General features: G+C 40.9%; 2 protein-coding genes across 5 annotated transcripts; one reads left to right on the top strand and one right to left on the bottom strand.

Annotated features, from left to right (window-relative positions):
• The first annotated feature begins 970 nt into the window (after nt 1–970).
• Nucleotides 971–16,144, top strand: elovl1b (ELOVL fatty acid elongase 1b). 2 transcript variants are annotated; one of them, XM_027290330.1, is made up of 9 exons: nt 971–1,088; nt 10,044–10,177; nt 13,654–13,759; nt 13,856–14,046; nt 14,242–14,322; nt 14,442–14,498; nt 14,594–14,699; nt 15,034–15,170; nt 15,322–16,144. In XM_027290330.1, exons 3-9 carry the CDS (start codon nt 13,690–13,692, stop codon nt 15,637–15,639), a joined length of 960 nt encoding a protein of 319 aa, XP_027146131.1. In that variant the 5' UTR covers nt 971–1,088; nt 10,044–10,177; nt 13,654–13,689; the 3' UTR covers nt 15,640–16,144. The 2 variants fall into 2 exon arrangements, with proteins under 2 accessions (XP_027146131.1, XP_010728514.2); XM_010730212.3 differs by lacking the exon at nt 10,044–10,177.
• A 668-nt stretch (nt 16,145–16,812) lies between these two features.
• zfyve9b (zinc finger, FYVE domain containing 9b) lies at nt 16,813–26,010 on the bottom strand. 3 transcript variants are annotated; one of them, XM_027290534.1, is made up of 16 exons: nt 25,681–26,010; nt 23,415–24,229; nt 23,203–23,302; nt 22,925–23,124; nt 22,657–22,768; nt 21,625–21,747; nt 20,821–20,976; nt 20,410–20,634; nt 20,244–20,326; nt 20,046–20,150; nt 19,795–19,945; nt 19,214–19,294; nt 18,761–19,052; nt 18,451–18,556; nt 18,187–18,366; nt 16,813–17,520 (listed from the first exon to the last, which is right to left on the bottom strand). In XM_027290534.1, the coding sequence occupies exons 1-16, from the start codon at nt 25,742–25,744 to the stop codon at nt 17,359–17,361; spliced, it is 2,955 nt and encodes a 984-aa protein (XP_027146335.1). In that variant the 5' UTR covers nt 25,745–26,010; the 3' UTR covers nt 16,813–17,358. The 3 variants fall into 3 exon arrangements, with proteins under 3 accessions (XP_027146335.1, XP_027146337.1, XP_027146336.1); XM_027290536.1 differs by having other exon boundaries at nt 18,761–18,923; XM_027290535.1 differs by lacking the exon at nt 25,681–26,010 and adding an exon at nt 25,385–25,642.
• Nucleotides 26,011–26,072: the final 62 nt, after the last annotated feature.

Raw genomic sequence — 26,072 nt, 5'->3', positions numbered from 1 at the left:
TAATAGGATCGGAGACTTTCCAAGCATTTTACTGTCAGTTCAACCTTTAGCCCAAAGATATATTTCAGTGTATTTCTGTGTTGAAATCTGTGCTGTGCTTGCAATTAGTCACAGGTCAATGAGGACTTGCCCTTCCTGGAGGCCTGAGGTTCTGTAGAGTGTGTACTTGTGTAGAGAAGCAAGTGGATAGTTTACTACTTTACAGGTCGAATAGATGACTTATGACCTCACATGCAAGAGCATGTGTCTGTCACATTGTGCTACAGCTTTGCAGACTCTAAACACATCTTTATTTTCTCTCTGTAATCTTTCTGTGTTTTACTATGGGTGAATGTCACCATCAGGACAGTCACGCACAAGATTCAAGGATCCATCCACCTCACTTTAACAGACCATTTCACCACCTCCCAGCTTTCATCACATCCCCTTTTTTTTTAAACCAAAGAAAAAAACATTTAGAACATGACACAGTTCAAACTGACACACCTGAGCAGAGGTATGGTTTATATAGGGGACCAGTGTATGTAAAACATCTTGCTGCTGCTTTGACAGGTATGCACAAGCAGACTCTTATCTTTACTGGGAATCACATTCTGTCATTCATTCATTCATTCATTGATCTTTAACAGTGTTGTACAAATGTCACTTTTTTTTTTTTTTGCTCTAATAGTGTGGCCAGCTGAAAGGTAAAAACCTTGACATTTTATAACGTGAAATACAAAGTTTATTATTGTCGTATCTCTTATCACAACTTATCAGCGTTCAACTGACCTTGAGAGTGTAAAAACCTACTGTTATACCGTTCAGCTCAGAGGAGCATCAGTTGCAATTCATCAGCAACAAATGAATGATTTTTTTTTAATTATTTCTTTATTTTTAATTACTGTTGAAAGGCTTTTGATACATTCAGTTGATTACGTCCATATTAGGCGACCAACTCATAGCAGTGTGGAGATGACTCCACCTTTTTTTTTTTTTTCCAGTTGAAGGGTTGGGTCAGAAGGAAAGATTTAAGCGGAAAGAAAGAGGAAGCAGAGCGAACTTCAGACACGAGTTGGGCGAGATTATCATCCTCCTTTTAACTGCAGGTTTGTTTCAGCTCTAATGCCTACTTTCTTTGCAGGTTCTGTTCTTGTTTTTTGTTTTTTTAAATGCACTTTACCAACAGGTGATGAGTAAATGACGTCGTTATTAATTTCAGGTGTGTTTATTTTTTTTATTTTTTTGGAGAGGAGGGAGGGGGGAGGGTGATGTTAGGGTCGGTCTCGTGCCTATTTTCCGCGCGGCCGTCATATATTAAAGTTTGATTCCTCCAGGTGGTTTAATCTGTCGTTTGTGTTTATATAACTACACTATCATCATGCATATATATAATAAACGCAGCTTTATGGCTGTAGTTTTATTCTTTAGCGATTCACATCCTGTCGCGTGTCACCTCCTGGTGTTATGCATAAATGTGTTTTCCCTGTAAACGTGTTTACAATTTGCATAGAAATGAGCTTAGTTGTTGTGGGCTGTTAATGGTATCGTCCTGTATCTGGCCTCCTCTCATCATTTGCACCTGTGCTGCGGACAAAGAGCTCATTGATAGCCGGACTTGGGCCTACAGTGGGTATTGTTGCTCTGCCCTTTGAAGACGGATGGTAACGTTGACTATCTTTTTTTTTTTTCCTGGTCTGTTTTAGCTGTCAGAAAACACTCTGCTGTGTGTGTATACATGTTTAACAGCTATGCTATATGGTTTATAGCAGATATAGTTTTTAAAAACCCCCAGTAAAATGACTCTAAAGTGAAAGTTAACCTGCTGGCCAAATGTTATAACTGTCTAACGGTTCACTTTCAGCCAGAATGGGCACACCTTGTTTTGAGATATTTGTGACGTGGTCAGTTTAAAATGTGTGTTTGGTGCAGGTAGCTGCAATGAATGTGGTTAGACTGTGAGAGAAGTGTATGTAACTCAACTGCTCTCTGATATATGTAGAAGTCATACAGGAAACTGTTGTCACTTTGGACACAAGTTACAGACGAAGAGAGAGAAGCGTTTATCAGAAAAGACTTTGGGTTGTTGATGATTTTCAACATATCATGCCTCAAAGAGAGAGAGAGAGGAGTCTTCCACAGCATATAGGTTACTTCTTTCTTGCGTATATCTTATTGTTCCGGTAAAACGCAAGAGTTTATCATGAGCATGAGTAAATATGTAGCGGCGTGGCATATCATTAAAAGATGTTGATAATTACTTTGATAATTTTAAGTCACCCACCTCGGTTACTGAATGGCAACAGTATTGGTCCTGTTAATTTCTTCTTTTTTGTGCAAGAAAGACAAAGCCGCTACCAGCCACGCCTCATTTATGCAATTTTACCATGACGAAATATTGTGGTGACACCAAAATCCCAAATTTGTACCACACAAGTATGTGTCATTTAGCATCTAAATATGATCCTGATACAATAGTGCTGCATGTAGAAAAATACACTTTCAGGAAAAAAGTTTAAAAAGATAAATATGCTGCAGCTCCTCTACATGAATATAATCTTTTATGTACTAACTGGTACTCATGGATGCTTTTCTTCTCAGATGATGGTCTCCTAAGGTACATCATGGATCACTAACTGTGTGGACATGTAAACATTAGCCGTAACTAACGCATGTGGGAGTGAAACAAAGGGCCTCAAGGTTATACGCCCAGGTGTATTTGTGATGGCAGTGTAAACACTACAGCAGCATTGTGACTGTTAACACTCCACTACTATCACTTCCATCAGCCTCCAGTGTAAACACCGTCTCTGAAGGACTCGTGTTTTAAGGCGAGCGTAGAGCTGGTAAATGTAGACGCCTCAGATGGTGGACATGACATGGACTGTTTGTTTTTGAGCTGAGCTGGTTGTGTTATGTAACAGTAATACCTCAAACAGTCTTCTCTGTTGGTCACTGAGCAGCAAAGTTGTTTGCTACCTAAAGGAAAATATTTATCCATGCACTGTCAATAGCATCATTGACAACTTTGACAGTTTGACAGCCCCTAAACTTTCAAAGTCTTGAGCAATGATCCCGCTGGGTGTTTAAACATTGGTTTAAAGTGAAGATGGGTTTATGGTGACTGCCTCTGGCAAACTGTCAAACTGACAAACTGTCACATTGTTAGTTGACTTGGGGCTAACTTTGTATTGTAAATTTATTTAAATTTGCCTGTGAGAGGAAAAAAACCCTCCTAAATCTGATCTATCAAACACACAGAGCCTCTCTGATCTCAGTATTCAAGTAGGTTCATGTAAATGAGTAAATGCTGCTTAACACCTACAAGTCTGCAGGCTCCGAATAGCAGTGAGGTTACTGTTTAAACACATCTGAATGTTTGACTTCAGCTCCTTTTTAACACTCCTAGTACTCCTAAAGTTTTAGGAGGTAGTCTGTAATTGTTGCTTTTTAAGTTTGTGTTTCTTCCTGTGGAAGAATAGGGCTGTAACTAATTATTTTTAGTTATTGCTTAATCTGCTGACCATTTTCTGGATTAGTTGTGATAAAATGTCAGGAATTTTGCACGTTGATCAATGTTTCTGGAAGCCAAAGGTGGTGTCCTCGGATGTCTTGTGTTGTCCTCAACTCAAAGATATTTTGTCCTTGGGGAAACCAAAAAAAGAAAACATTCAAAAAATTCAAGATATTTGAAAATGAGTAGGTGAAATCAGAATTTGGATTTTTCTTAAATGACTCAAAGTGATCAATCATAATAGTTGACAACTAACTGTTGTAGCTCTGGGGTTGAGGCTACGATACCTGACATTCAACATCTTGTTTTAAACATTGTAAATTACAATTTTCGTGAATTATATAATAGTTTAGTGCAACAAAACCCAACCAACTCCTCACACACCGGCTTTTTAGTTGACAGAAAGTTATAGAGGAAGAAGTGCGAAGATTAAAAACAGAAGCTGGGATGGCATTGATGGGGTGTGGCCAGAACCCACAGAAACCAGTGTTGCAGTCATTTTTTTTTTTTGTGGCTGTGACTGTTGGATATAGTTCAAGGTTATGATTCATTCCTTAAACAGCTTTCCCAGGAGCAATCACAAACCTAAGCATACAGTATATCAAAACTATCAATTAATCAAGTTAGGAACCAGATAAGTGAGACTTGTATTGATGTCTCACTTTTTGAAATTGAATTGTTCAGTATTAGGGTCCACTAAACGGCAATAACATTTAGCTAACTTGCTCTTGTTAGTGCAAGAATAAGCAGTAAAGTGAGTTTGTGTAGCCAGTGTAAGCACTGGCCTTAATGTCCTTTTCAAAATGTCATGATGGCCTCGCAGATGACTGGTTGTATTTTGACCAGCATGCCAGGAGGGGAAGTGGCTACACGTTTAGGTGTGTTGTAGTTTTACCAGTTACTGTGACTGCTTTGAGGTTTTTGTTTTTAAGTTTGCCCTTCATTTCTTACTTTGACGGTTGGGTAATATGTTTTGATTTTTAATTTGAAGAAATTTCACAAAATAAGATCAGTTACCGGATTTACTGCGGCGTCATCCATTTTTGAAAAATAAGGGCAAAGGTCAGACTGTAACACATTTATTAAAAATCCTAAAAATGTTTAAACTAGCACAGTAGGCCATTGTTTTCCCTCACTGTTTGTCAGTCATAACATTATGTCAACACATTTGATACTCCTAAGCGGAAGTTCTTGTCAGAGTAGCACGGTAGGTATCCTTGACAGACATGTAGTGTGTCATTCCAGACATGGTTAAGTTCTTGCATAATCCCAACCTGTCAGGTCGTACCAGATCCTTTTTTGCACTTGCCCCATTGATCAAGTCTGAAGTTGTTTTGTTGACAAGTTTTAATATGCTCTTCCCTGAGACAAGAGTACACATGTCTCTTTCAGTGGCCACTGGGTGCTCATAAGCAAGTGATGATAGTTGACAGGATATTGTAGCAGTAACATCCTGGCATGTATTCCCTCCAGATTTGCACCATTCCAACAAATGGCATCGTTGGTTTCCTGATTGACAAGCACATTTAATTTGCAGTCTTTTTTTTATCAGGATAATCTTGTGTCAAATAGTCTTATTGTGTAAACAAACCAGCTAACTTTCTTTAGTTTAGCCACCGTTGTAGCAGAAGTTTTACAAGCGTCAGCATTTGGTCTGAGCGTGCAGTTATGGGTTGTTTCAGCAGTGAAGGGCTTAAAGTGTTTCAAGTGATGGCTTGTTTTTGGGTTCGGTTGGAAATTTGCCTCTAATTACCAAACTGGCAGAATACTTTACACAGGACTCCAGTCAGAACTTGTACATTTTTCACAGTCTCTGCCCCCTCAAGAGTATTATTGTTTTGTTTTTTGTAGGTTTGGCTATGAGTAATTCAAACATTATACCATCCCAGTAAATTTCTGCAAAGTCAGAACACTGCTAGATCTAAAAAGAAGTCACCTGGCTGCTGTTTTTTTTGTTTGTACATATTTGTTTAAAAAACAAAAAGCCCCAGGCTGAAAGATGAAAACAAAGCTGAACAGTTAAATGACTACCTAATTTGTCCAGGAGAGTTTACACAATGGCTTTCTGGTTCAACTTTGACCTACATTACTTTTCAAAGTTGTTTGTAATAACTGTGCAAGCAGTAGATCATTCGATAATCTGGCTGTTTGGTTTATTACTTATCTGAACAATAGGGTTCCCAGCAATGACTGTGAGATTTTGGCATAACTGATAAGGAGAAATGATGTCTGAGCCTACAGTATTAAAAAAACAAAAACAAAAAACAAAGTTAAGATAGTGTGAAATTGTGCAAAGTAATGTCGCTTTTTATGTACGGTCTAAATTAACTTTATTTCTAAGCTATTAGAGTTAATCTTTTGCAAAATGATACCTAATCAGTTGCAGCAACTGGTGATTTTATTATAATTCATGTTTATCTATCATATTTTATATCTAAGTGCACGGACCCAGACTGAAGACCATGCAAAATCACTTTCCCCTGTGCTTCCTGCACCTGCAATTGTTTCTCTACAATCTGCATCAGTTTGAGCTCAAGGACGCGACCAACTATTGTTGTCTGTGGAAAGTTCCAGAAATCTGAGTCGCTGGTGGGTGAGATCTCTGGAGGGGGGACATAGAGAGTGAGAGGGTGGGGGCGGGGTGGGTGGGTCACGAAGAGAATGAGATCACTGTTGAACAGTCGACCTTGCCTGAATACTTGCAGGTAGGGGTGATACTGCTCCCCCGCCACCACCTACACTTACACACCCACCTTCACCCAAACACAATGCACCGAAGATGGTAGTATGTCAGCCTGGAGGCAAGTCCGACAACATTCCTGTGCCGTGGGGGGAGAGAGTAACTGTTACTACAACTTGAGCATTGGGTGGCAAGTTTGTTTTCATGGATATTTTAAAATGGATCCATTGTGCTCGTTGTGTTTATCATTAAGTCAGCGGTATTCATTTTCATCATACCACAAATCAGCCATTCTCAGCTGGAAACCAATGAGCACATTCAAATCGATGCAGGTTATGTGCAGTGACTATAAAGATCTACAGTAGATTCATTCATATGAGCAGACGACATTTGTATGAATAAACTTTAGATTTATGGAACCGATGTCACTGTTTTTATATTCAAATGCAGCAAATGATAATGTTGCAGAGAGGCGTACCAACCGGGAGAGTTTGTATGCTGAAGTTATAAGAGCCCAATTGAAGTGAAGGGAGTTACCTAAGGGTATTATAATTTTTCAATTAAACTTAATGAACAGTTTCATAATTAAACATAATTAAATATGTGCATGTAATAGAATTTATGTTAACAGTTTCTAATTGATTACAACTTGGCTTCAGTCAGTTCTTTATTTTAGATCTTTAACTTCCTTTTGATATTTAATTGGCCTGTTGCACAGAAGTAAAAGCAATTTATGTTTCCAATGAGGCAGACGCTGCCAGGTTCACACCCTTTCTCTGCCTCGCCCCGTTGAAGACCCTGCACAGTTCAGACCAGTTTGTGTGTTAAATCCCAGATTGGCACCAATCTGAATTGAAGTATAATGTAACTAAAATAATCCTTGAACATACATTTAACACATTGTAGGGTATATCTACACGTGCACTGTGCGACATGTGTGACAAAACTGCAGAACTGGTCTGAAATAAGATTAGCTTGTGTTTGAATACAAATCGGGTGTGATCTTGACAACGTTATGTCCTGTTATCTAGACTAAGAAGACCTGGCCCGCAGGTGACAGTCAGGGGACTCTGGCAGTGCCTCAGAAACAAATGTCTTTGTTTGCGCTTGAGAGTTTTTCATCTTGCTGGCTTGATTGGAATGTGTCATTGTTTTTTTCCATCTGAGACATTTAACTGATGTAACCTGTTTCGACTTGGCCATCAGTCAGTTGAGGATGCTGTCATTCAAGACTTTCTGCTGACTTGTTTTAAAAGCACAGGACCAGGATATTGTAGAGATATATTTTCTGTATTTGGTTAACAAAACCTGCCAAAAAAAACCCCAACTACTTTATTGTTGCTAGTTCTGAGCAACAAATAACTTAAAATACACAAATCTGCCTCATCCTCTCACTGGCATTTTGGGAGTAGCCTCCGAAAGGCAATTCTTTGACAATACTATCAGATTTTCAGAGCAGAACAATTTGATACTCATCCTTGTACACATTTTTCACATTGCATAGCTTGACCTGAGATTCATACAGTGACAAGGCCTTCGCAACAACGTCACACTCCTCACAACAGTGTGTGATATGCTGATATGACGCTTGTGCTCACTGCTAAAATGCATCTGCCACGCACAGCTCCCTGCATGTTCTCTTCATCTGTTGCATATTGTTACCAAGATCATTAGTGCAGTATTAATCATCTCTACAGTTGGACATTGAAGACTCTTTAAAAAAAATCCAGTAGAGTTAATTTGATGGAGCTTTGTGCATCAACCTGTGAAAACTTCACACCACTGCTAAAGCACGAGCAAAATCTGTTACTGTAGTTTCAGTATTTCTGACCACTTTGACTTTGCAATATATCATCCAACTAAGCCAATTCATTCATTTTACGTGTATATTTTTATTTGCATTTAAATACACTTAACCTACTCAAGCCTTTTACTTAAGTGGCGTTACAATGGGTGACTTTAAATTTGACTGAGTGCCTGTGTCTTGTTTTGGTGTGATGAACTCTTGTTTACTCACACTGACGCTGTCTGAATGAGGAAACATTGAGGCACATGAAACACATGAGGAAGTTATTTCAGCTGCTGGGGAGGAAAGAAACTAATTTTCTAAACATTTATGGCATTTAATTTCTCCTTCTGTCTTCACTGTGTCCCCATGCTTATTTTGTGAGGTGGAGAGGCGTGTAAGTTTCACAGGACAAGATCACTATCATATTTGAAATGACAGTGTCAGCAAGAAAACGATGATCTATTTTGTTGTCGGGTGTGTTTCGGTATTTGGAGGAGGGGCTAAAATGGAGTGCTGCCACCACTTCTACCCACTCCTCAACCCACAGGGACAGAGTGACAGGTTAAACCAGCCCCGTCAATGACATACATTGCATTGCTGCGAAGGGCATATACAGTGACAATATTATTTTAAGATGTCTGTGATTACAACAGCCAAGGACAACTGCTTTTGATAGCAATTATTTTAATTAATTGCTGTGTGCATTTAAGCTAAAGTTTGAGCATAATCTGTCTGTGCAAGGTTGTTTTACTTTGGTGTCAGTGTGCATGAGTGAACGCTGTTTTATAGATTGATAAACATTTGGAGATTAAGGGATTACATTACATTAGTTAAGCCGTAACAATAACCACAACATAGTTACAACAGGAAAAACCTTTTGTAGTTTCATTCATAAATTCTTCACATTTTTGCTATTAAACTGCTTCTAAAATATGAAAATGATCTGTAAGCCGAAGACTTAATGATTGCTATTACCGCAATGTTTTGTTCCTTTTAAATGCATGGGCGTGGCAGTGAGATCAGAAGAAGTAGTTTCTAATTGAGGAGAGTGTAATCTTTCTTACACAACACACTTGGAAAAAAATCTTAAGCATTATTGTCAGTCATGTCTCTTTTTTACACAGCAGTCCCTTTTCTCTGTCATTAGTCATACCATCCAACCCTGAGTAAACATCAGGTTTTTATGCTTCCTAGCTCGACTGTATTTGCCTTTTTTATCTGGTAGGTTATCTGGTTGTACTCCCTGTAGTTGCCATGTATACTTAAATTTGGGAGTATATGAAGCAAGCATGTTCATGTGCATCTGTGGTTTAAAAATTATGCAGATTTGTAAGTGGGAACAGTGTACTAACTTACTTGGTCAGTAAAAACAAAATGATTATAGAAAAGAATTGAAATGTGTCTCCTAACGGAGTCCAGTATTAAAATGGTATTTTATCCATGATATTGATTCTCTCTCTCAACAGCGAGAGAGAAATGCAAATTTTGCTTAATGGGTGTTGGTCGGGTAGAGAGCCAATAAAGGCATAACAATACCTCCCTTCATGATAACAGAGTCTCCACTGATTTCTCGCCTGCTGCCTGTGAATAATATTATCAGCCCACCCCTGAGAGAAAATTTACAGGGCGACTCCAGAGTCGTGTGTTTCAGTGGGTGGAGGGTGTGACTGAGAGAGTAAAGCGAGGAGGAGGAGGAGGGGGGATTCAGACTTGTTGAAGTCAGGGCGGCGGCCTCAAAGTTGCAAGTTATTTCTTCAGTTTTGTAGCGTGGGTTTAAATAGGGGCCATCTCACTCTTACCCCAGTTGTACTCGCTGCTTGCTTACACACAGTGCTGACTCTCTCTCTGTCTCTGTCTCTCTCTCTCTCTCTGGCTCTGCCTCTTCCCCTCCCTCTCCTTCTGTGAGCTAGTTATTCATCCACTGTGTGAGTCAGGGAGGGTGGGGATTTCTGTACCAGACACATTTTGTCAGTTACTTTCTCATTCCTTACCCCATCTCTCTCTCTCTCCCTCTCCCTCTCTCTCTCACTCTCTGTTCCTCTCCCTGCTCTGCTGTTTTCCTCTTTTTGCTGCTGCCCCAGCCTGCCCGCCTGCCCGACCGCCCGCCTGCCTGCCTGCCCGCCCTTGTAGATTACAGAAAGGCTTTGCCGTGCTGTAAAAGAGGAATCTCCTTTGGCATTTGATGATATAAGGGGAAAATTCTAGTCTCAACAAGGTAAGTTGTTCAATGTTATTTAGAAGGTGAACTAACGTGTGTGGGGAGTGTGCCTACCAACTTGTTGAGCTGCTCATTGGTTGGGTTTTTTTTCTTCACAGAACAGGCTTCTGTTCTTTTGGTGTTTTTGAGAATTTATAATCGATAATTTACTTTGTGTTCCTCATGGCTTCCTGGCTGCACATCCTTTTTTTTTTTTTTTTTTTTTTTTTCTCCTCACAGTTTGTTCATCATTAACTCCTATACCTCATGAGGGTGAGCTCCCTTTTTCCATCCCTATGATTCATTGACATGGCTCTCATAGGAAATGTTCCCCCTCCCTTTCCACTGTACTACATCTCTTTGGAAGATGTAAACCAGCCAACTCCTTGTCAAACTTTCCTAACGCTGAATGAGTTTTTGTGTTGGGTTTTTAGTTTGGTCACAAGAATGGACTGATGTCACTAAAGGCTGTAAATCATGAACATTTCTCTCGTGAGGGGAAAGAAGTCATTGTTTAACTGCTGCTCATAAGAGGTCATATGACCAAAGCTAAATTGCTTCACGCTGTTATGGCAGGAGTATAATATTTGGACTCTTCACACAGTTATGGGGAAGTTCCTATCAGTTTGAGGAATTACAAGTATTGCTGATATAGCTGAACAACAATGACCGTTAAACAATTTAGCTGATTTCTAATTTATATTACTGGGCCAAATTCCAAGGTAACACACAAATTTATTGGTCGGGATTAAGAACAGTGTAGGTAGTGTTTGATTTTATTGATATAGAGCTGCAACAATTAGTTGATCCACAGAAAAATAATCAGCAACTAAGTAAGTAGTGGTAACTAGATCCAATCAATGGTAGAGTAAAGCAGTGAGGTACATAAATTACTTTAAGTAGTTGGTCTCTGCCAGTTGATGGCACGTTCTGTGGTTTTACTGAGCTGGATTGGAAGGGGCCTCATTTTCATTTTTCTATGAACTTCTATCTTTATCTGGGATTTAAGGATACAGAAATATTACTTCCTTTTTTTCTTCCTAGTGTTGTCATGATCATAAGACCCTGTCATCCCTGTGACTCAAACAATCAGTTTTATTATTGGTCAGTATTAAAAGGAATCACTGCAAGGGAGTCACATGCTGCAAAAACTGCAAAAAGCAAATCCTATAAATTATGGGGTATGTTTTCTGAATTGTCACCTTGTGTATACAACATAATTTGATTGAACTCGGAAAAGTGGCTCCTGGTCCCATCAAATCTGCTTTCTTGTGTATTCAAGCATAAACTATTGAAATTGAATGCAATACCAACATAACTGAGAATTCTGGCTTTTAAGTCAAACTTAAAATTCCTACTGAAAACAAATTATGAACTCAAATTTAAGCCATGTGTGATGTGGTCAAACTGCCACTATACAATTCAAGGTCTCTGTGTTACAATAACCTAAAGATTATCACTAACATGATCAGATGATCTGATCAATTTAACTGTTCAGAATTTTTCCTCAGAACAAGACAGACCCTACACCACAGACATGATGGTACTCTTGTTGAAATGTGAGGTGCCTGACCAAATGCCTCATCGTCGGTTCAAACACAACCACAGCTTTTTGTGTAAGAGTTTTCCGAAATGTCATGTATCTGATCTGTTATGCAACACCGCCATTTGCACTGTTGGTGATAACACTGAGGCCTGCAAGAAGACAAAAATTCCATTTTAACGTTTTCACCATGTCGGAGGAAGGAAGTTGGTCAGTACTGCCAAGTACAGCTGTCACAAATTGGTCTGGAGTGCTGAACTCTCGCTCACCTGGAAGCTTAACAGGCAGATTGACCAGAAAGATACTGTGTTGACATTGCCTCGTGGGTAACAATTGAAAAACCCTGAGGTGAACAAACTACAGGGCTATCTATGCACACGAAGAATGTTTATCTCTCTCTGTCAGCGATACTATCTGTTTTTACTCTAGATTTGTGCTTAGTTCACTATGACGCAATGAATGCACCATCGTAGATCAAGAGATCAAAGCGACAAATCATTTTTTGAACAAGTTGATTTGGATTGTGCAAAAATGATTAACACTCCGTATGTAGTTGTGTAATTTGGAGTTAGTTTCTAATGACTTTCTCTTCTTTTTTTTTTCTGCAAACATGTGTCCCATATCTGGTTTCCTAATTTTTGTGTTTGCAGGTTTCATTTCCTCTTTTCATATCGTATCCTAATAGACAGCGATTTTAAAAGCCGATACTGAAAGCAAGTTGACATCCTTAAACTTAATTCGAGATCATTGTTAGTAAAATGAATAGCTGTAGTTTACACTTGAAATGTCTTGTTTTTTTTTTCCTGTATCCCTTCTTGCAGTTTTCCTGAGCAGCACCTGCATGATCTCCACTGCCTGCCCTTCATTCCACAGCATGGAATTATTAGCTTTTAATTATATTGGCTTAAGGAGGGCTGATCTTTAGTCCTTAGGCAGTGAAAACTCACAGTATTGTAGATTGTACATCAAACAATAGCTCTCTCTGGGTCGCCTGTGGTGAGAGGCGACCGCACCCTGCATGTCCTCTACTTTGTGAACACACTTTACAGTTTACACTTGATATGCTAAGCTCTTTGTCAACAGCGAAATACGCAGATCTGATGGCAACATTCCTGTGCATACCACATCTCGGGCTGCTTTTCCACTGGCAAAATGCTTTTCTTCATATTTGTAGTTCAGCTGATAGATACAGTTTGCAGTGGCATTTTGCCAGTAAATGTGGCTGCCACATGAGAAGGAACACTTGTTGGTTTAAGAAACTTTTAAGTCTTGATACATTTTTTTTTTTTTTTTTTTTCTTTTATCTTATTTGGAGCAGTTTGTGTGCAGGAGTCAAGCCAGAAGTTAAGTCACATTACCCAAACAGGGAGTACAGTGCCGCCTTACTGTGGGATGAGGGATGCCCTCCCAGTTCTCTGTGGCACCTCCTCTCTAATATCAGACCATGTCTGATGAGTGGTTGGAGCTGAGGCAAAGCATCATGGGATTTTTGTTGGGAGTGTTTGTTTGGTGAAGGATAAGCTGCTCTGTTTCAGTAATTGCATTTCACTCCTGCTGAATAAGTAAATCTCCTCGAAGGTATTTATTGGTCACGGGTGATCAGCAGGAAGACCCAAGTAATGAATAAGACATGTGATTTTTATTTTTTGTCACATGTTTATGTTCTCCACTCCTGAAGGAGATTACTGTTGAATTTTGTTTTGAGGTCTCTGGAAATGTTCACGGTCTCTGACAGGTTTGTTTAAAATCAATTTAAATGGGGGAATGGTATGTTTAAACTGCTTTTACACACCCACAAACACTACATCTGGGTTTTCTGGACATATAAAACTGGACAAAAATATTGTTGAATTGAGATTGTCTCACTCTGACCATGGGAGTGGTGGAAGGATGCTGCTGTGTTTGGCTTTGAGTTTAAACTAATTATGGACTTGTTGGGTTTTTTTTGCAGATAATTGGGTAACAACAACAACACAAATCTACAAACATGTTTCAAGGGATTCGGGAGCTTGGCTCACATGCCATGGATATCTACGACTACCTCGTGGCAGGAACTGGTAAGTGATCTTACCTGACTAAATACAAAAAGATCACACTATTTTAAAGATGTTTTAATGATTTTTTTTTAATTGATTTTTTTATTATCCCTCTAGATCCACGGCTGAAGGATTATCCACTTATGCAGAGTCCTATTCCCATGTCCATAATATTGCTGTGCTATCTGCTCTTTGTACTGTACATCGGACCTCGAATAATGGCCAATCGCAAGCCTTTCCAGCTAAAAGAAGCCATGATAGTCTACAATTTCACGCTAGTGGCACTGTCGGTATACATCGTCTACGAAGTAAGACATTATCATTTAAATCTCCAACATTTACACAATTGCAACATTTTGAATATGTTCAGACAGTGAAGCTCTCTGAATGGACGTATGTGTAGTTTATCTGTATGGATCCCTTTTTTGGAATTGGCTATGGTTACACATTTACACACAGAGTCCCCAGTAAATGACATTATTCTGTTTTTTGTTTTTTTTCAGTTCTTGATGTCTGGGTGGGCCACAACGTATACCTGGCGATGCGATGCAATTGATACGTCTGAAAGTCCTCAAGCATTACGAGTAAGTCCCCTATAACTGCTCTGTCATATTTATTGTGAGGTAAAATAAGTGATGGCTGTGTATTGTTGTTAGCTTACGGTAAAATTTCCAGTCAACTCAGTCTTTATTGTCCTCACCAGATGGTCCAAGTGGCCTGGCTGTTCTGGTTCTCCAAGATTGTTGAACTCATGGATACAGTAAGTTCAGTCCATTTTACCCCTGACAACCTTGACGATCAATTTAATTCACTATATAGCCTGGCTTTAACTAATCATTATCCTTATTTGATCAGATCTTCTTCGTGCTGAGGAAAAAACATGGACAGATCACCTTCCTACACATCTTCCACCACTCCTTCATGCCCTGGACCTGGTGGTGGGGAGTTTCCTATGCCCCTGGTGAGTACTCATTAACCAGATAAATCAAAGGTATCGAAAATGATTATGCAGGAACAATAGCAGGTGGGGTTAATAGTGTTGCTTCTTTATCCTGCAAACCAACCTTGTACCTACTGACCGGTACAATCGGCAACCATTTGGTTTCTGCTTTTGGTTTGTTCAAGAAACTTTATGCAGGCTGCATGTGAAGTAATGAATTCTGTTTAGACATTCGAAAATGATTAACCAAGAGTCTCTGCATAAAACGTCTATGGCCTACCTTAATTTTTCTTGCTAGGTCAGAGGTTCTTTGGTTGCACAGTCGGCCTAATGTTGTTTCTGATTATTCCTCCAGGTGGAATGGGATCTTTCCATGCCATGGTGAACTCTACCGTCCATGTGATCATGTATTTCTACTATGGCCTTGCTGCTGCTGGACCACGTTTCCAGAAGTTCTTGTGGTGGAAGAAATACATGACTGCCATTCAGCTGGTACATAACTACCTATACCTTTTTCTGTTTTTATTATTAATGAGACAATATGACGTTGCTTTAATGTGTCTATTTTGAGCCTTGCCAGACACCAAGACAAATTTCTCTACATTCATTTTTGCTAAGCTAACTCCTGATTTCTTCCCAACAGACCCAGTTTGTCCTTGTATCTCTCCACGCTACCCAGTATTACTTCATGGACAGTTGCGACTACCAGTTCCCCATGATCCTCCACCTCATCTGGATGTACGGAACCTTCTTCTTCGTGCTCTTCTCCAACTTCTGGATCCAGGCTTACGTTAAGGGTAAGCGGTTGCCAAAACATGACATTAAGCAGCAAAATGGCACTGCTGTCTACGCCAATGGCAAACACCAAGAGAATGGCAACAGTATCAACCACGGAGCCACCAATGGCTCTACTCGCCACGAGAACGGCAGCTCTCACATGGGCAAGATGAAGAAGGCCTAGGATATCTGGAAGGAAACGGCCAAAAAGTATGGCCCAGTGAACCTGTTGAAACTACTACGGATTCCAAAGATAATTTTGGCTGTGTTTCTTTTCTGGTTTTTAGTTTTATATGCAAAACATTGGGAAATGACTTGGTCAATGATTTCCACAGTTGGGGTTCAACATTTGGTTGGTTGGCTTGTTCGTTTCTTTTGACTTGACACAATGTATGAAGAGATAATGTTTTTGACCTAAATGTTATCTTCACTGATGTTGCAACAACCTCCTATTTCAGTTTCACACCACCCCGCCTTGCTTTCACCCTGTTTGCCTTCACCTCACTTATCTGACCCCCTGTGGACAGATGACTGTACAGTTTCTATCAAACTTGAAAATACTTTTTGTAAATAGTTTTACAACATCAAAAAAAAAAAAACTAATTGTATTGGTAAGCTTTAGAGTTTCTAAATTTTGTTACACTGTATTTAAAATTTAAAATCCAATAAATTCCATTTAAATTATCTTACTTACATTTTGTGTGCCTGTATTTTGTGTCTGTATTTTGTTAATACCCTGCTGACCTTGCTGAAAAGGTTTTCAGTTATAGTTGTCAAGACTTTGGGGGAAGACCGACATTGTGCAATGTTGCAACAAAAAAAGTATTTGCATTGTTTGCTTGTGCCTCTTGTCTTGGCCATCCCAAGTATGTGGAGCTAGTAGGAGGTAGACAAGAGCCCCATTCTGCTTTGTTTAAAAATATTCAAGCAGAGAGAAGCATCCTGTAGACCGGATCTACACCCACACGCCTCAACCATCAGCTGGTTCATCAGGGTCAAGAAGATGCAGCTTTTCCAGCATGTTTGCTGCAACACGTCATATCACAGCTATAAATGAATCCTTTTAAAGTTGCTTTATGAAACTGATGTTTGTAAATGGAGTGGGCAAAACATTAGAAATGCCTTCTAATATAATAATACAGTTCAACATAACTGCAAACTACAACCTCATAGTTAAATTAATACATTTCTGTTAAGTTAGAATATGACACTTTAGATTTTACAGGTATGCCTCTTAAGGTGGCCATTGAGTGCATATTGTTTGCAAAGTCTGAGCTCAGTACAAGGTTAAAATGGCAGCACTCAATGGGTAAATGAGTGCGTGTTGAGCAGTCCTGGATAAAAGACGGTGAACTAGTTTATTGGTGCAAGTTTAATTCGAGGCTGACGTTACATTTCATGAGCAATCGATTAAAATACATCCAGTATGAAAACATTCTTTAGGCATTCGTTCAGTGTGCATCAAATTGCTACAGATCTACTACATACAGTACTTCAAGTCATTCTCTTTATGTCTTTGCTTTAAGGTTGTGGGGCTGAATCCAGCTCCCACTTTAAAGGTATTTTTCATTATGGAAGTTATGGAACATTGACATGAATGAATATCAAGCTATGAAGTTGCTACTACTGTAGAGTGCAGTACCCTGATCTGATCGTCCATCCTAGGTTTCATGCGTACCCAGATTGTCTGCTGCATGGCAGGGTGAGATCAGAAAACCACTAAGAGTCAGACCACTTCTCTCTACTTGTGAGTGGGTGAGATGAATGCAGACCTTGGATGTGGTCTGGTTCGCCCTTTGAATGCTTTTATTGCGCTGAAACCGATGGCGGCACTGATGAGAAGTGCCAGATACAGAGTTGTGGTCAGGGTTAAAAAGATGAAATAGTCGGGTGTGTGTTGGTTCTAAGTGATGTTCTCCAGGATGTAAAAGATGAGCTCCATCACAATAGGCTCATCTCCCCTCTTGCGCCCCCTGCTATGTATGACGGGAATCAGCACGCTATCCAGGGCGTTGAGGTACTGAGCTGGGAGAGGCTGCCCATTGCTCCCGGCCACAAATCCCACCTGAAATTACAAAACAAACCACTAATTACTGTAGTTTTAATGCAGTCACACCCAAGAGCATGTGTGTCATAAACTTTACAACTATTTGTTTGTGTTATGTTATGGTTAAACAGAAGAAAAGCTCAAACTTTTAGGACTCAATTGGCACCAAAACCCTCAACTGAATCACATGTAGGTAAAGTTCTCAAAATCTTTGTATAGTGTTACCTATTCTGTAGCAAATAATCTAAATATTTCACAGCTAAACTAAGAAGTATAAATGGTAACTTTAGTAACTAAACTGCACATTAGATTGAAAAGGTTGTAATGCAGGCAATACACTCTATATTTAGTCTTTACAGTATGTGCAAACAAAAGTGTGTTGTCTTTTAGGTATCTTGCTATTTCAATATAAACTTAATTTGGATTATTTATAGTTTGTAACTCATTTGGATCAGAGCCAGAGTGCAGCAACTGAAGCTTGGTTTTGCTCTTTTTATAGTTACTGGATGTATATATCAAAAAATTTTTGTAAAAGTTTATATGTCAGTATTTCAAGTGCAACCTTCTTGGCAGCATGTAAATATTGCTTTATAAACCACGACATCTGATGCTTAAGGCCTATTTCAACTTGATATATTACTCAAAAATATATTGTTTTCACTGATACCGAACATCCTTTCTGACCTCTTGAGATTCAAAAGCGACACGTAGCCCCAGTTTGGCCATTCCGTCCTCTTTTAAAAGTTTGAGGTGTGGACACAGTGCCACACAAAAAGCCCGGGCAATCCGCTCTGTTAACCGGTTATGTTCAGCCGAGTCGGTCGCTCCTCCTTTGGGATGATCTCCCCTCTGCAGGAAGAACACCTGCGCAAAACACGTAAAAGACGTAAATGTAAAAGGAGGGGACAGTTCCAGATGTTGTTATTTGAAGTAAACAATCAGATGTACTTCTGTCCAGCGGATGATCTTTCCATTTTCTTTGTATTCTGACTTCTGGAACATCTTCGTACTGATGATGGACTCCATGGATTTCCCATCAATGGGACTTATAACTCTGGGGGACACAAATTAAATTGACACAACACTAGAGAGGGTTATGAGAGGGAGTCACTCCCTACCCAAATGTCTATGTACTGATGATATCTCAATGAAAATTTTCAAACACTTATTCCTTGTGCCTGTTTTATTGTTCTCTTTGAGCACAAAAGCTCTATCCTGAGGCTGCCACATGAAACTTCAAACATGTAGACACACTCACCCCTTGTTCACAGTGCATTTCTCCTCCACCCATTGTACACAAACAAGCTCCTGGCTGTCTGATTGGTCAAGGCGTCCACAGGTGACGGTGTAGTCTTTCATCTCCCGTAGCGACCGGCGCAGCTCCGCCATGGTTTCCACGGTGATCTGCACCATTAGCCCATCTGGGGAGAGGGGACAGCAATACAGGAGAAACACACAAACAGACACCAATGGCCACACACACACAAACAAACACACACACACACGCACACTCACACGCATAAACATGTACACACGCCTAGACAAACAGTCTGTTAGAATGTACACAGACACACACATACAAAGATCAACACATTCTGAATAAACCAGTCTTGAAGCAGGGGTGTTAACATGCACTACTTAAAACAAAGGTAAACAATTAATTTCCTGCAGGCTGAGGTAAACCTGACTCCCCTCTGAGTGAATGTCCTACCTTCTACTATACTGGACTTGGCAAGGTACCCTGCAGACGCTTTCAATGCACTGCTGAATATAAAAAAGCAGGATCCGGTAACTGCAATACAAAAAGAGAGAGAGAGAGAGAGAGAGAGAGAGAGAGAGAGAGAGAAGTCAACTTTAGAAACAAACTGTGGCTTCAATCCTGTTCAAATCTGTCTCCCTTGTCTGTAGTGACAGGGAAAAACAATCATGGAGTGCCATCTGGTGTTCAATAAGGGAAAGTGAACCTGAATTTGGTTGAGAGGGCCGCCTTTGCAAGTCTTTAATTTTCCTCAAATGTAAACTTATCAGCAACATTTATCCATAATTTCTTGTGCTACATAATAAAACATTCAATTTTAGAATAACATTTCATGAGTTTGCACCATGTTTGGCTGCACATTTATCACACTATATACAATGTACAGATGAACAAACGTTCTGCACTACTACTTGATTTACCTAACTTATGTGACATTAAAGGTCCGGCATGTAAGATTTAGTCCTACACACTGGACCTTTAAGTCTAGACTCTGATACCTTGATGTCCCTTCACAGTATGATGTTATGGCCCACCTTTGCGTGGCTGATTGTGGATGCTGATGGCTTGGGTCTGGTACTGGCCATCGTCTCCTTGCACACAGATGAGGTGGGAGTCTGCAGTCTCATTAAAGCACGCTCCAATAGCCAGCACATGCTCATTGGACTTATTCAAAGCCTTCATTAGCTAACATGAGACAAGAAGGCAGAGAGGGAAGGGTGATGATTGATGAAAATACATAAACATTAGCATTAACTCTGTGAGGCATTAAAAGGCTCAGTCTTACCTCATTATACCCGTTGGTCGGTATCTTTATGCAGGTCCTCTGAGCCTCTAGATCCACAGTGAGCCCCGGCACCATTGGTAGGCTGTAACGGTAATTCCTAAAGTCCTGGAACACAATTGGAGGAACAGGTCAACATCACTTTAGGGAAGTAATACACCAATCTTCCTATTACAACACTAAACAAATTGTCACACTTACCACTAACAGTCTCATTATGGTGTGGCCTATTTCCCCAAACAGGGGCTTCCTCAGACGTACGCTGTACAGAGGACATGGATAAACTAGAACGAGAAACAAAGTCAGTGACTGAAGACGAAACCTGCATTGGTATAGGTGCAGCATTTCATATTACAGCTTTATTTACATCTATACTCTGCCCCCAGTCGCAGCATGAGACGCAAGGGAAAGGCTTTGGCCCAGGCCACCTCTGCTCTGTGGACCAGCAGGCCAAAGAGGTAGGGCTGGTTTGGCAGAGGTAGACCTTGAAGGGACTGGAGAGTTGGTCGAATGTACAGGAAGCCAGCATGTTCCTCACTGCCCAGGAAGCTATTGCCAAACAAGGACAGCGACAGATGTTTCACAACCTTTCCTGCAGACATAAAGAGGAAAAGGACACGTAATTATAGCAGAATAAACACTTCTAGGCGGGTGACAAACAGTGTAAGGTAAGCAGTTTTTAAAAATGGGTCCCAAAGTGGGCAAAATTTTATATAACACATCACTACAATGATATAATTACTGCATGTAAGCATCTTACTGTGTGTGTGGCTCTGACCTGTGAGGGTGTCCCTGTACAGCTGGATGAAGTGGCTGAAAATGTCTTTGGGGAAGCTTTTCTCTTCAGGCAAGCACTGCAGCAGCACCACCACCTCCACCTGGCCCACAGCGTGCATACCCTTTGTCGTCACGCACCAGCACTTCCTGTTAACATCTGGCACACAATCAAGGCACAACCTCAGGGGACTACAAGGGCAGTTTCTTCTTTTTCTTTTTTTTTTTTGGAATCACAGTTAGTCATCCTATTGTGGGTCCAAAATAATGACAATGTGTTTTTAAATGTGTCCTTAATAGGTTTTTATTATGAAAAAGAAAACAAAAGGGGCCTTTAGGGAAATATCAGGAGTCCTTCTTTTCATCTAAGCTGACTGGAAGGATGCAACTCTGTTTTGTTTGATTGACAGCAGTTGGCAGAGTGATGGTACTACACCGTAGGGAATGAGAGACAAGTAAACAGAATAGCAGCCAGTGATTTACAGAGCAAGCATGCATGCATGCAGTAGCAGATCAAAACTTTCAATTTTATTTTAGCTGATCTTTAAAGAGAATATGAATTTCAAAATAGATAAGTGCAGTGTAGGAATGTGGATGTATGATCTATAAAAAGGTATAAAAGTGACGCTGTTTATTTGAATTTTTAAATGAGCTACTTTTCTTAATATCCAAAGCTGCATGAATGTATTTGCAGGATCACAGCAGCCCTGTACTTAATCGAAACTTCACAATATGAAGCCAATGTGTAATTTTCTATGCATTTTATCAAGCAGGATGGAAATTTAAAAAAAACAACAAATAAACATACAGTTGACCATCTTGACCATAGCAAGTAGGTTGGCATTGAGGACAAACACCAGCGGCTTGGGCCTGCCGCTCTCCAACTCCTGAATAAGCAACATCTCAGAGGGCTGCTCCTCCACAGTGTAATCTGAAAAAAAAAAAAAAAACATAGACTGCTATTAAACTGTGAACCAGCCCAGCTAAACCAATATATTGCTATATATATTGTATTAATAGCCATTTTCTAAGCCTAGTCCTAAATAAGATGTAGGGACAGATAGCTTTAATTAACGCTGTTATTTTTTGAAACGCCCTTGTTTAATCAGGCAAGACGGGGGCAGATTATCATTTACAGTAACAGCATGAGGGAGTAGTCGGAGGATCAAAACTTAAATACGCTATATGCATGCCTGGCATTACCACAGATTTGTGATGATGTGCTTTAACAGACCTGTGATGTGCAGGGGTTAAGTGCTTTGCTTAATAACGCTTTGATGGTGGTCTATCTAAATTGATTATCTTCCTGTCACAGGTTTTATTTTGTAGGTCGTACCCAAGTGCACCTGCTAATTCCACTTACACTGAGCTATTAGTACAACAGTAGGATGATGTTGAATATGATGGATTTTTATTACTCAGGAGAAATTATAACCGACCAATGCCACATGGACAGCAGCATATAAATCTGTGGGGTTATTTTTGCACCAGCCTGATGTTGGTGGTGTGTGATTTTATCAGGTACCATCAAAAAAAACAAAAAAAACAATGTGCTCTTTAAATTACAGGCTGCAAATGCAATAAAAACACCCGTCAGGAATCACTGATTAAACTTTTATTCAGCGCATGCAAGCTTGAGAGTGTTCATTTAGGCTGTTCAGCATTATTTTGTAATTGCTGCTGTCACTTTAGCTTGTTCTTCCTTTTGTCGTTACCAGATTGACACCTCATGTTCCCTTTTGTTTGTGCCTCTCCTCCTATCTTATACCAGCATGAACAAAGAATCCACAAAATACATCTGCTAGATGTCACCCCCTAAATTGGATGACACCTGTCTTACCTCCTTTGACTCCTGTGGAGGTGAGGATCGGTGGCAGACCCTCCAGGGGGATGAGGTTGGCAGAGCTGCTCACTAAAGCTGTAGTGCCCCAGCCGTAAGGACCACAGGCCTCCTAGAGGAAGAGGTAGGCAGAGGGAGTGGGTCTACTTTTATTTGTCAAATCTATCTCTTACAAACTATCTGATATAAAGAAACCCCTAAAGACAACGCTGAGATTCTGGATTCATTCTCACAAATATGTTCTGTGTTATGTTTTGGGTGATCCTACATTAATATTAGTTCCATGTGGCCGCAAGGCTCTCCTGATCTGTGGTGAACCCACAGGACTTTTAACCGGCCCGCCCAGCGCTCGTCTCATCAGCGGTGAGAAGGCAGGCCCTCTGACTGGTGTGGTTGGAGCAGACTCTGACTGCTTATTGAGGATTTCATCTGCAAACCACACCCTCCTTTTCCCCCTTGGAGGTGTCCCTGAGGAGAAGATGTAAGAATTACTTATTCACATAAAAAAAACAACAACTCTAAACTTTAACAACAAAAAAAACTCACTTTTGATGAGGGTTGAATGACAGGAAATGCAGACTCGTCCCTCTTTGCCATCCAGATGCGTGAGTCTAAACTTCAGATTGGAGCAAAGTGCACAAAAAACCTGACGATACAAACAAGCACACACCACATAAGGAGAGAGAGAGATGTTATCAAGTCACCTGAGAAGATTTATTTTAAATGCTGCACAACATATAAACTTTAAATGCCCCCACCTTCCCACAAGCACGACAGTGGTGCCTCCTCTTAGTAAATGTAAACTTGACCCCACACTTCATGCAGACCTGTGCCTGAGCATCAGGAACCCACACTGGAGCGACCTCCCCAAGGACAGCGCCTCGATCCTTGGACAAGATGCCAACAGGACTCAAATCGGACTCATTGTCAGGATCCACAGGGGATGCTGCGCAGTCCCCCATCGCTCCCTCCTCACTGGCTGCCTGGGCCTTGCTGCTGTCTGTCTCATCTCCTCCATTAGATCTGACTATGTTAAACTGGCTCTGGAGCTCCCTGCCATTTGCCTCCTCGTGTGAGAGAGAAGATCCTGCAGTCGCCTCCGAGCTGCAGGGCTGCTCCAGCCTGCTCTCCTCAAGCTCCTTCTCCTCGATCACAGAGTCCTCCTTTGATGGGAGGACCTGAGGTTTCTTCTCCTCTGCCATCATCTCCTCATCCTCATCCTCCTCCTCCTCCTCTTCAGGCCATGCAGCCTCTGCAGGACTCAGCACCAGGGGGCTGGGAGACTCCCTGAAACAACTTTCACCCCATGTGGAGATGGCGGTCACAGTGCAGCTGCCCTCCTCCAGCTGGGAGGGTGAAGCAGTTTTGGCAGGATGTTCAGATGGTTTCTGCTCACATGGCCCAAAGCTGCTTCTGACGGATGCATCCGTTGAGGTCTTAGACGGAGATTCTGGTCGTATTTGGCCACAGCCCAGACCTGGTTTTGACACGTCCCCATCTTTGAGCACCAGCAGGCAGGGTCTGTTCATCCAGTGGTGCTTGGTGTCCTGGATAGACGGATTGTCTCCTTCATCTGTTGATGATATGATGATATCATAAACACACATACTCACTCTCTTTCTGTCGTGCACACACTTGCACACACTTGCATGCATGCTCTTTGGTAATGACTCCTTAGGTGTAAAAGTGTTCACATGTGCTAAGTGGTCATTCAGCAGCATGAGATAATCCATTTGATGACCCTGAACGAACCTCACAGCTTTCAATCATCACTAAAGGCAGCTTTGACACTCAGGTGCCCTTGAGAGGAGCTGATCACAGAACAGACTGGTTAAGAAGAAGAAGAAGAAGAGGAGGAGGTTTGTTGTGCACTAAATATTGACATGTAACCAATTGGTTTGCTGGTTCTCTTGAGAACAAAAAGTTCAATAGAGGTCTTGTGTTTAATTGGCTCTGCTGATCTACAGATGTTTTTGCTCACACTAAAACCTCTGTGTGTTGGCTCTTTTGTTGTGTGACTTTGGTGAGGGACCAAAGACAAACGAACAAAAGCGCATGGTCATAAAAAAAATAATGAAAACGAGCACACTGACTGCGCGTTTCAATGTAAATATGGCCAATGTGAGATTGAGATTCTCACGTAAAAAAGGTAATTATGTTCTCTGCTCACAGCCAATTACTGTATCAGCATCCTTCCCTCTCATGTCAGTCACGTAATAACCATTAGTGTAATGGTAACGCACGGTTAATGTGTCCATTGCTGCTGTTTCATTGAGCTGTAACACCCAGTGATTCATGAACAGTTATGACTCAGGGACCGGATGAGTAAGAGGATTTAAGCACTGGAAATCATACAGTGGGCGCTGCAACCTCACAGGCTGTGACTGTTTTTGCTGCACTGTGTGATTTGTGGTTTGGCACCAAAATGCAAAAAAAAAAAAAAATTTGATGGAAATGATCTAATCTGGTTAATTAATTTTCTAAGGTTAAACTGCATTGCAGCTCTTTTACAGAAGCCATAAAAATAATAATAAAAAAAACTGAAAAGAAAGGCGGGCGGTGCTGCTCCCGCTGCAGGCTGCAGAGTGAAGATTTCCCCCCCGAAACGGGGCTCCACAGATCCGGCTGGATGGAGCGATCGCTTCCCGGGACAGTGACGCATTCAACACACGTGCAAATGTTTAAATCCGCTCGCAGGCACCGAGGCCGGCGGCAATGCGACACTCACCCCGCATCCCGGTGACATCAGATCCAACAGGACATTTCACCGAGGTGATATTTATTTTAAAAGGAGTTTGCGGACAACGCGTGTATGTACGCAGGCAGTCCTCACACGGGGATGTGACTCTTGCGCACACACACACACACACACATGCGTTTCAGATGATGCGGACTATGCGCGCAGCCAAATGCTGTATCAGCAGATTTCAGTGACAAACACAGACGCGCAGAATTCACCATCTGTAACGCAATGAATGGAGAGTAAAGCCATCCACACCCCATTGAAATCAATGCGTTTCTTACCCTCAGTTATTGCTCCCAGAAGGCTTTCATTCTCGTCATCCCGCGGAGAGAAGAACTTCAGCATTTTTATCCTGTTACATTTGAGTGCCGAGGTTTGGAGGAAAAAAAAACGGGATTCAAGCACCAGTGCCTTGCTCACAAGCGGAGGATGGGATGATTTCGCCTCTCTACCCCCCTTCTCTGTGATCTCCCTCCTCCCCTGTGTCTCTCTGCAGCTCTTTGAAGAAACTCAAGAGGTGTGCAGAAATGTCCCTCCCCAGTTTGCCTGTCTACACAGCCCGCAGGACAGAGTACAGGCCAACACAAGCGCTAGGATGCCAGATATGAAAAGCCTGCCTGCATGCACACTCTGTCATTTCACAGAAAATATCGGCATCGCTGCATTAGGAGAT

The sequence above is a fragment of the Larimichthys crocea genome, chromosome XVII, assembly GCF_000972845.2.
Source record: "Larimichthys crocea isolate SSNF chromosome XVII, L_crocea_2.0, whole genome shotgun sequence".
Taxonomy (NCBI): Eukaryota; Metazoa; Chordata; class Actinopteri; family Sciaenidae; genus Larimichthys; species Larimichthys crocea.
This window is presented reverse-complemented; position numbering and strand designations above follow the sequence as displayed.